Here is an 11,931-nt window from a genome sequence, read left to right as displayed (position 1 = left end):
TATCGAAAAATCGTCGACTGAATATCAAATTTTGACCTAATAAAATGTTTACGCACTCGAAAACACAGTTTCTTGTTTTTATTAACTTTAGGACATGATTTGATTTTACTTCAAAGAAGGGTGATTTTTAGTGAGTCATCAAATAAGCGCTTACTGACTTTTATCTTTTATCTAGAACGTGTATATCGCTTATAATGACCGTTAAATAAAACGACCATAATCGAAAATCCGTTCAATGTCGTTTTAACTGATTTTTGACTGTAAATAAAAAAAAAAAATGACGTGTCTGATAACGTCACAATTCATTTTTCTGTTGCCTAAACTTTAAAATAAAACAAAACAGCACTAATTATGTTTGCACTAATTAATAAAGATTAATTAATCAATAATATATATATACAAATTTTTTATAATTAATTAAATAAATTTTTAATATGACAATGCCCAAAAAGATTTTTTTTTTATAAAAAAACATTTTTTGTGTGTTGGATGAGGAAAAAAGGGAATGGGGGGAGGCTGGGAGAATTTTGGAGTGTTTCATTATTAAAAAAATACCGCGTTGCTGTGTTTTTTTTTAAAAGTTAAGTTTTAAGTAATACCAACATTAAATAAATTATCGCGCATATTATTCACATGGCGTCCGGCTACATTTTTTAAGCGCACATATAATGAGTAAAATTGTTTTTTTTTTCTGGATTTAAGTACAAAAAAAATAGAAGAAAGTAATCGTGTACACTTTAAAACTATGATGACGTTGAATACCAATTCGATGTCGATACATGACCACTAGATGGTTTGGAGGAAGCTGCCGTCGCCGGATGATACAGATGAAAGCCGGCCGCACTGCTACCATGATGATAAAATTGTGATTGATCAATCGGACCATAGGTATCAAGTGCACTAGGATGCATTGCCGAATACACTTGAGGTTTTAGGGGTAAAGGTTGTGCTGGTTGATTATCCGAAGCACCCACACTTACACCATATTGATGCGCACGCAATACATCCGAATATACGGGATTATCGAATACTTGGGTATGTAATTGTTGATGTTTATCACGTGGTGAGACTGATGAAGGTGGAGTCATCGCCGAATGATAATCCATGCCATAACCGCCTCCACCTCCTGAGCCTCCTGCACTTGAGTACGTGGAGATTAAGCTAGTGAATGCATCACCACTTACTGCAGGGTTAGCTTTCTGTTGAGACAGCATAAATTGATGTTCAACGTATGCAGATGAGGAACCTTCGCTGCCTGGAGGTGTTGGTAAGGGTCCTACACCAACTTGGGATACATCACTCCATGAATTTCCAGTGGTACGACTTCCTACGGAACTACTGTGGACGTTTGCACGGATGACACTTTCACGATTCGCGTACAGCTGGCGTAGTAAGGCTGTCGCTGGTAATGGAGCACCTGAAATACAAAACAAAAGGTTTTTATAAGAGTTGGATTTTACGAGTTTCTCATTTTAGAGGGAGGAGAATGTATATCTGAAATTTCTGCTCAGTCTCATTCGTCTCAGCGAGTGATTTATCGACTGTGGCTTGCAATATGTTTATCGTTAATTAGTCCAAGATCCATAAAATCAGTGTGGAAAATAATGCTAAAATGCAATTGAAGAGTATTGATGAAAGTGGAGATCATCAGGAAGAATTCGCTTCACGGTTGGATCAAAGATCCAAAACAAGCCGAAGAGATCACAAAACCACAGTAAATTTCACCTCTTCAAGGTTTTCGATTGATTTAATCGAGTCTCTTCATGTCTAGTGCGTCGTGAGACTAGATTTCAACTTTTCCTGAAAATATTTTCTTGGGAAATAATCGTTAACTAGCAAAAAAAGAACAGGATCCACCTCCTTCTGCTTAGTGGCCCATTCAAATCGGAAATTATTGTGCCACAGAAATTGCTTGTAGCGTCATTTTCACGAGGAAGACTTTAGGAACAACAAGTGAAAAAAAACAATTGACTGAGTTAATTGTTGAAATATCACGTACAGTCAGTGTTTTCGAAATCGTTTGTTTTTTTACGCCCCGAGCAATTCTTGTATATATATTAGCAATTTCCGAAACGGCTCTAACGATTTTGTTGAAAATTAGTATGCAAGGGGTTTTTGTGGCGAAAAATGGATCTAGCTAGTTTTCATTTTTAGAAAACGTCGTTTTATTCATGTTTTCAGGCAAAACTGAAACATTGACTGCAAAATATTGACTGCAAAGTACATTACTGAGACATTCAAATTGGAATTTGTGTGGAGACATTTTAAATGGTTCTTATAATAATGATAAAAATTGTGTCTTTTTAACTCAAAAAATACCGAGTAAAGGTCGGCCATTCAGGTACTTTCATATATGCATGGTATAAAAACAAGGGAATAGTTCAATTATTGAGAAATAATTAATTTGAGTAAGGCAACGTACCTGAAGCTTGCGCCTGAGCATGTTGTAACTGCTGATGATGACTCAAATGATTCAAATGATGATGAGCTCCAATCCATTGTATAGTGCTACGCTGTTGCTGTTGTTTCAAAAGTGCATCCGTACTAAAATCAGTCGGTTGATGTAAAACAACTCCTGCATTATTCGGTGATTTACTATTCGATGAATTTTTCGTTAATATACTACTTGGTAAATGTTTCGACATTGCATGTTCTAAATCTTTAACGGACGTTCCCGAAGCACCTTCGTTAGTTTGTTGCTGTTCCGACGTCAATTGTTCCGGATTCACTAAATTAATTTTATCGTTACGATTATGTGACTCCTGCGTTGCAGGTGTTTGAGTATTTGAATGACATGAAGACGAGGCTGGACTTAAAGCTGTACTTCGTGATGTGGTTCGATGTATATTTTTACGTTTGGCACCATCAATATCATCTTCGATATTATCTTCTTCAGAACCACTTGGTTCATGAGGATCAACTTGTGATAGTTTTCGTTTGTGGGCCGTTGTGTGATGATGTCTATCTTTTGTGGATTGTAACGAGATATTTCGTACCGGAATCGGTTGTTCCATTTGTAATTGTGTTACATTATCCATGTGACGTCCTTTATTTTCGTTGGGACCATCACTGGAACCATCGTCCATGTTTGCTGGGGATCGATGTGAATCTTGATGTGAATTTGGTGCTCCTCCAGAATGCCCTTCTGTAAAAATTTCAAAATAAATATTAAAAATCAGGTCATAAATTGAGATGTTGTGGGAAATTACAGCTTAATGTCCAAAATTTGTGCTAAGAGTAAACAAATAAGAACACTAGGGCTTTAACAAAATGTAGCAAGAGTAGCAAATGTTACGGGCTACGTGCATCTACATTCTACGCCCAGCGCCGGATCAAGGGTGGAGCACTTGGAACGGGCCCCCAAGGTCCAGGTTGCAAGGTGCGCCAAAATGTCAAATGCGACAAACAATTTCGCATAAGTGTTGATTATTGAAATACATGTTAATTTTTGGAAAAAAAATGGCGCTGAAAGGCGATCTCGCTCTACCTAGCTTTGCGGGTAGAGACGGCGCTGTCTACGCTTCTCTGGGAGGAAAACAATCGTTTCATGTTTTTGATGAGGACATCCATACTCAACAAAATGACACCTATGATTGATTATCGAAGATAATAAAAAAGGTGGAATACGTTGACTTAAAAAAAAGGTGAATAGTTCAGGCAAGTTATTGTCAAAAGGGCGCCCATAACCGACAAAGAAGAAGATTATGGATTCACGAGCACTAAAAAAAACAAAAAAGACTCTTGATATAGTTTTCAACGGGCCCTGCACTGGCTTAACCTGGCCTTTGCATAAATAAAAAGACGGTATCAGATTCCGAGGCTTCTGTCCACTTTTAACGAATTTGTGTAAAAAATAGAAAAAAATTACCTCCTCGATCAGCATCAGGTGATCGATTTTCAGGATCATTCCCACTAGTCTCTTCATGTTTAACTGTTTGGGAATTATCCTCTAATTGACAACAATCCATTATTAAATTTTCATATTCTAAACCACTGATTATATAATTAACGCATATGATATTTTGTTCATCAGCATTTTTCGAGTTGCATACAACTGTTGCACAAGTTTGTACCCATGTGTATCCGCCATTTTTATTCATCATTCGATAGTAATGTGTTAAAACTTGTCCTTTACTGATTACTGCAAAAAAAAAAGAGAATATATTTCTACTTATAAGGGGACATCCATAACGCAAAATTTCATCAATTTGAATACCTCCCCCCCTTCGGCAATCTGAGTTACATTTTATGCAAAGCTTCCTAATAAATATAACATCCCTAGCGATTTTAATGACCAGGTCGAAACTTAGATGAAACTAGTTTTAACTTTTACGGCGTTTCAGCGGTAAAAATGCGCGAGTTTTGAGTGCAGTTCTTACACGAGATTCCTGTGTCGTTTTATCGGGGTTTTAGTGCAATATTTACGGACTTTTCACGGAGTATTAGTGGAGTTCTAAACATCTCCGGTGTTCTAAACATGTATTCTTCGAGTATAACACACTCTTTGAGAACACCGGCAATGCTCCACGGAAACTCAAAAAAAAAGGTCATAGGAGTCGCAATTTCTTATAGAACTCTGCATTTCCAAAGCTAAAACACTGCTTAAACTTCATGAATTCCCTGAGTTTCAAACCACCTTAAACCGTCGCGTCGCATCAGTTAAACCTTTCTGTAAATAAACTAAAATATCATAAACTTTAAATAAAGCTAGCAATGAATTGCAATCATTAAGTTTCCGTGGGTACCCCCCCCCCTCCTGTCGTGCTAAGAAATATCCCTCTTTCCCGTTACGTGCAAAATTCCCAAAAGTAACTTACAATCTAAATGGCATTTCCTTAATTTATTGGCGTCTTCGCCATGACATAAAGCGTATAAATTTTTCCCAGTTAATTCCTCTGCAGTATAATCCAAAAGTTCTGATACTCTGAAATAAAGAAAATATCATGTTAGAATTATGATTCGAAGTTGTAGCTTGGATTTTAAGACAACTTACCTTGGCTCACAATGAGCTATTCGAAAATCAAAATTAATCCTTGTCACAAACATATCTGATTCTAATCGAATTTCATGAACACTAGGCGGTGGTAATGCAATCGCTAAGGCAACCATTCCCAATAATGGCGGTTGATTTTTCCGTGAATGTGAAAATGTGTATTGGGGCCTTAGACGGCACAGCAGTAAAACAACCTGGAATTCACACTAAATTATTTTTGTGATGTATATAAGTAGACTCCCCTTTGAATCGTCTACAAAATTAATTTACGCCGAAAAACATTTCCCAAAATACAAATTTTACGCTTCTAAATATTTGAAAATATAAATACAAGATGGTCCTGGCAAAGATTGATTTTAGGATTAAGAAATATATCAATTTTATCTTTGGAAATTTGGATTTTAAAACTTATAAAGTTCATGGTCCGGTTCTTGTTAAAATATAGTTCTTGACAAAATATAATGATTTTTGTAAGTTTATGGTTATAATAGCATGTAAGTCTATGGTAATCTTTTTGTGTGTGTATATTAGGCGAGACGATAGAACACTAAAAGCGCTTTGAGATCGGTTTTTTTCGGGCAAGACGGATCGAGATGCGGTTTTTGGCATTCGATTAAGGAAGTAAACTATAAAACTTGAGACTTATTTTGATTCTATACAATTCATGAACCTTTTTTTAACGAAACCGGCCAAATTTTGTCAGTCGGGGGTCTTTGGGATCTGTATATTAGAAGTTTTTTTTATTGCAGAAATCTGAGGAAAGAAAAGAGGCTGATAAATCTTAGTCGTATGACAAAGAGTACTAGGACAAGGGAAGAATCAAGCTGGGAGCATCAATCAAGGAATAAAGAGTCAGAAGAGTCAACAGGAAAAAGGGGCAGAATCCAATGAAATCAAATTTTGTAGGTTTCTAAAACGCAGGTAAATAAAAATTTCAGGAGAGTTTCAGTCGAAGAATATTAGTTTGAGCAAAAGCAGGTGAAGATTGTTTTAAACTGAGGCAACACCCGAGGAAATTAAAATTCTGAAAAGGATGTAAATCAGTTAATAAATGGAGAAAATATTAAGAAATCTGGTGTCTTTATGCAAAAATAAATCCAAAATATGAAGTTATCGAACCTAGGAGCTTAAATTTCTTGTTCCAATCCAAATATTTTCGCCTCCATGGGATGCTTTAGGCTGAAAATTTTATATCGAGTGCTTAACAATCTTTGGATCAGAATTATTGAAATTTACAGGTGAGATTTCGTTTTCTGGCCAACGGTCTAAGCAGTTATGTCGAATTTTTACAAAATTTGGAAATTGGAATACCTATTATGGAATCCAACCGGTGGAATGATAATATCGATATATTTCTAGAATACCTAGGATCTCATTCAGAATCACTTCGAATACTTTATATTCAAATAGAAACGGAAACTTACTCGATAACCAGACGATTTAAAATGACATCCGCGTTTCGTTAACGTTGATTTCATACGAATACAAAATGCTCGATCAAGACCTTTATATGGCCCATTATTATTTAACGACATTATCGTGGCAACTGCAAAAGAAAAAAGAAAAAAAAACGGTTATTTGGATTTTTGTCCTGTGTTTATCAAATCTTACCATCTGGATTATTTGTGCCTGTTGTGGATGTACCTTCTTCAGAGTTTGCACTATTTGGTGATGCCATATTTTGTCCCTGTGATAAACCTAATCCTAATTGTTCAGCCATTTCTGTATGGTCGGCATGGTGCACATAATCGAATATACTGCTACCAGTCATTTCAACCTAGAACAGAAAAAAAAATTTAATTAAAAACGTGTCCTAAAAAATTTGTATCTATTACATTACTACTCGTTTAAATATCCTGTATAAACTGAGTGGAGTATCAATGTTTGAACTTTATATAAATAGAGAAATTTTTCGGGTTCGAAACTTTAAACTCGCACTCCCAAACTATCTAAGAACACTTTCCATTAAATTATCGCTTAAAATTATTATAAAAATCGCTGTCTTCGTCTCGCTTATACGCCTACAATTTCTGTCTCTTTCCACCTCTCTCACTACGGTCGTGAATTCACTTATTGTGTTTCCTATTCTATACAGCTCTATGGTATTATCTCTATGAATTTACCATAGCTAATTTAAATTTTTTTAAAAGATAATTTAGAAACCTTTTCAAAAACAATACCGCCTTGAGAATTCAGAAGTAAATAGAAAATTTAGCCATCTATAAATTTTATTCGTTGAAAATTTAACCCTAACAGAAAGTCTCTTAAAACTAGTAATAGTTAAGTTCGTGGCTAATAGAGTGCTCTTTCTGATATCAGGTACTTCGTTGTGGAAGCTTTAAAGCGCTGTATAAAGAAAAACATAAATGCATAATACTTTAATCGCTCAAAAACTGACCGAAATAATTGTATTTATTAGTAGTCAGCGCCAAGGTGTGGCGAAAATGGTAAACACTGATTGTTCAAGTAAAAAATTCTTACGGTTGTTCAAAGTGGGTCAATTTTAAGAAATATAATTTTAAAAAAAATTAAATTTGGTTCTTGAATACAGGCAATTTTATGTCATTAACGTATATTCGTCAACATAAAAAAATTATAAACCGTAATTGAATTAAAAATGGTTTGTATATGACAACACTAGCGATGACTCAAATTCTCACAATATTACAAAATTAATTATGAATTCATGACGTAAAATACTCAACAAATTTTATTATTATACAGTAAATAAATTTTATATGACAAAAGAAACAAAAAAAAAAACCATAAAAAAATTATTGTTGGCCATAAAATATGTAAATTATTATGAAATAGATGTCAGCAGTAATTCAACTATCTTTATGTTGATCGCCAATAGATGGTACTACTGTTAACATATAAAAACGTATTAATAAATACTTAATTAAATGAAATTGAATTTTTATACCCTGTGTATATTTTTGAAATTCTTCTTATTTAAAGCTGTGTGACTATTATATACAGGGTGATTTTTTTAAGTTGACATATGCTTGAAACTCGAAAAATAAGTTTTATCGATAAAAATGCTTCAAGCAAAAAATGTTGGATCGGTTAAACTTGACTTAGATTTTTAAGCTCAATGAAAAGCGCACTCTATTCCATACTTGGTAATAGATGGATGAAAACTTTAAATTAGATTAGATGCTATTGATTAAAAAAAGTAACATTTTTTCGCAAATCGTACATTTTAGGCAAAAACGGACTGAAAAATTTTACCAAATATTGTTTTTTCGTATAAAAATTGTTATTTCGTATTATTATTTCTGCAAAATCTAGGCACTTTCCGAAACAACTGTGCCAATAAATCCAATAAAAGTGGTGCGTTTTTTTATAAAGACCATTTTTGTACAAGTTAAATGAACAAACGGACAAAAAGCTAGATTTTTGTATCAATTATTGTCTGTATTTTGAATTTTTGAAATTTACGTACTTAGAAAAATGGCAACAGAAGTAAAAAAGGTGAGCGCCTTAAATAAAAATTTTTGTTTAGAATATTATTATGCGTGCACGAGTCTGTTTAATAAACACAGAGGATAAAAACAACTCTAGAGCAGCAGAACTCTATAACTAAAGTTATATTTCTCCATCATTATACAGGGTGTTCTATAATTGACTGCAGAACTTTTGCTTCCTGAATAAGTCGAGAAAGAAAAGAAGAAAATGGTCCTAACACAATTTGAATCTGAGGCCTAATTTACGAGAATTAACCTACTCTTATATTAATCAAATAATTAAAATATATTCATGAAAATAAAATTCATCCAATAAAACACACTTAACCAGAGGATGTGTTTTATAATAGTATGAAGGAGTGACCTAAATGCAAAATTATTGCTATTTGATATACATAAAAGAGGGGTAAGGGGATATGGAAAGTAAACTCTTCCAAAAGGCACATTTTTAATACTAACCTAACCTGCATACCCATTTCGAACTCCTTACAAATTTTGAGAGGTTGTACTGAAGTTTAAAGGCGTAAAAATGCGAAAAAACATGATATTTCAAAATAAAAAAGGGGGAACATGGTTGGCAAGTTGGTATTCCCAAAATGCCCATTCTTGATATTAGCTTAATATGCATACCCATTAATTCAACTTGGGGAAGTTGTACTGAATCGCCAAAAGTTACTGAAGACAGTCGTCTTCCCCTTTTTATAAAAAACAATCCTTCTAGTAAACGACCCTACATTAAGAAATGCGGATCGCTGGGAATGCCTAAAAGTAGCGGAGACAAAAAATATATCAGACATCTCCAAAAACCCATCATAAATTTTCTGGAAAATAATTTATAGCATACCCCCCCCCCCACTCTCAGTTGACTTTCGACACAGTACATTAGTCTATATTTGCGGGGAAAATATAACTATAAAAAGTTGACAAAGATAGCTTCTATCAAATAAACAAAGATGGAAATATTTGGTTATGATGGTGAATTTTCATTTGCAGAACATAGAAAATTGTGTCGGAATGCTTCTCACGTAATTCTGTACTTCGTCGTGCCTTTCATTCTAATGCTTTTGCCGTTTCATTTAAACATTATGTGTGTTTGTGTGTGTATACATATATTTCGTGTAACAGTATTATACCTAAATAACGTCGCACATTGGAGTATTTATATCAAATTTCTGGCTAAAATATATATTTGGCAATAATTAATTAATTTCTTCTGCTTCTGAGCCACTTTTTGTCTTTACTATGCTTGCGTTTGTTTCCACGTAACGTGATTCTGGAATTAGTTTCAACAACAAATTTCAAAGTTTCACTGGAAAACAACATGCTCTTTTTTTCTTGACTTTTGCATTAAGCTATCTTAATATATTCTTGTCTTAGTCGTAAAATAACAGGCGGAAGTTCACCCCAATATTTTTTTCATAAACATATTATAGAATACTTAAACTTTGCCTTGCTGCAACAAATTTTGCCCGACAAAACCTGACACATAAACAGAAAGCTTTGAGTATGATAAATTTAATGCATCACAAAGATTTAATTATATTAATAGAAACATTAAAATTAAATACTAATAAATAAAGCGCAAACCTTCATCTTCAATATCCAATATAAATCTTTATTGAACAAAGCGAACATAAACTGAATGACACGGTAAATCGAAAGCGGCAACAATAATAACAAACTATTCGTAAGAACAGATAGATTGCGGCTTACAAAACAAGCAGGGGGCGAGGTTGAGGTAGCTTAAATGACCTGTTCGTGATGAAGTGGTTATCTAACTAGACCAAAAAATAACTTTCAGTACAAAACAAAAGAGTTTTCTGGCTTTTGGTCGAAAATTTGATATAAATACTCCACTGTGCGTCACTTTAAAGGGACTTTTTCACGAAGAGGGACTGTAAAGGGACTCTGGTGGGAACCGCGCCCCGTAGTGATATCGGGGTTCTACAAACTGATGTATATCTAAAACACGAACTATATACTTGAATTTAATATTATATGTAATACCGAGCGAACAACTGAACATCGGATCTGATCCATTCCGTGTTCCGTCTTTTTCGTTAGTTTATCTACTTGCAATGTGTTATGGGATCTATCTGTCTATCAATTCAAACTTCACTGAAATCGGCAATATTACAGCAAAATATTACTTCAACTATTTACTGCTTGGCTTATTTTTCTTGTTGTTAATGTTGAATAATAGAAAAAAAGCTACATATCAAAATAACATTTCAATAAAATTCCAAAATACTGTTACGAAATATTTCCCTCAAATGTTTTAACTGATATGTTATTTAATTGCCTAACACTCGCCAATTGATGAAAAGAATTCGAAAGTCGGCAAATATTCTTTCTGCAAAGTTGTAGGTTTTTATAAACTGTCTATATAAAATTATATATCAAGGTATACTAAATTTAGTCCCAAGTTTATAACGCTTACAAATAAGTATGCTACGAACAAAATTCTGGTATATGTGTTCATAAAATCACCGGCGGTATAAGATGTTTGCCTTTGAGATTAACATTTTTCGATAAAAGCAATTAACGCTTCGAAATTTCCTCATATTTATTGATTTTTGCTGATTTTTTTTTTTTTGTGATGTTTTTTCTTAAATATGCAATACAAAATTGAAATTATAAAAAGAAAATGATACAAAAATGTGGTTTAAGTATTTTTTTAACCATACAATGCCTGTGAAACACTCAACAAGATTTTCTAAGCCCCTAATTTTTCAACATAAAGTAGCACGTTGTTAACTTTCGAAATGCGATTTATGCATCTACAGAATTTAAGTAATTAATAATCAATAATTGATCAACATTCTATTAATTTAGATAATGGAAGTTACGTATTGATGTAGTATAAACTAAAAATTAACTCGTTATATCTGTTTATATAATTATTTTAAAAAAAAATTAATTGATAATTGTTTACCATAACGGTAAAATTGATGTATGATTTTTTAATTAGAAATATTCCTATTTTAATTCAATAAAAATATTAATCATAATACATTTCATAAAAGATATAAATTGTAATTATTGACTTTTATATTTTCTATGTTGTGTGATTCAACATTCTGATAAATATTCCATAGATGGCATTAGCTGTATGTATTATAAATAACCAGCGTATAAACATTTTTTTTTCATATTTTTAAGATGATTGTTTTTAATAAATCATTAAAACAATTTAAAAAATAATTATTAATAAAAAAATAAACATAATTTTAAAAAGGAACGAATTTGGGTTTTATTAAATTTTTTTTTTTTTGTGTTAAATGGTTTTGAAGTAAAATAGTTATATTTTTGACAACGAGATGGCATTTGTTGTTTTAATCTATGGAATGTAAATAATTATTAATTTATACAAGCTCTCGCTGGAAGTATGTTGAAAGTCTCTCATTAAATACTAATGTGTAGGACTTATCTCACCACGCAATCTAGAGACAATTTACAATCGTTTAA

General features: G+C 32.9%; 1 protein-coding gene across 2 annotated transcripts in view; it reads right to left on the bottom strand.

Annotated features, from left to right (window-relative positions):
* Positions 1-452: 452 nt before the first annotated feature.
* The window catches only part of LOC123302483 (protein trachealess), a 52,664-nt gene continuing 41,185 nt past the window's right edge, over positions 453-11,931 (bottom strand). Inside the window, exons 5-11 of one of the 2 annotated variants that reach the window (XM_044885422.1) lie at positions 6,605-6,770; positions 6,418-6,539; positions 4,994-5,199; positions 4,818-4,924; positions 3,869-4,141; positions 2,423-3,145; positions 453-1,417 (exon numbers count right to left, since the gene is read on the bottom strand). In XM_044885422.1, the coding sequence (XP_044741357.1) occupies positions 744-1,417; positions 2,423-3,145; positions 3,869-4,141; positions 4,818-4,924; positions 4,994-5,199; positions 6,418-6,539; positions 6,605-6,770 (2,271 nt within the window). In that variant the 3' untranslated portion in view covers positions 453-743. The remainder of the gene's footprint in view (positions 1,418-2,422; positions 3,146-3,868; positions 4,142-4,817; positions 4,925-4,993; positions 5,200-6,417; positions 6,540-6,604; positions 6,771-11,931) is intronic. The other variant, XM_044885423.1, reaches the window with a different exon arrangement.

Source organism: Chrysoperla carnea, chromosome X (assembly GCF_905475395.1).
Source record: "Chrysoperla carnea chromosome X, inChrCarn1.1, whole genome shotgun sequence".
In the NCBI taxonomy this organism is placed as follows: Eukaryota; Metazoa; Arthropoda; class Insecta; order Neuroptera; family Chrysopidae; genus Chrysoperla; species Chrysoperla carnea.
The sequence above is the reverse complement of the archived record's forward strand: the minus strand, read 5'-3'. Positions and strand labels throughout refer to the sequence as shown.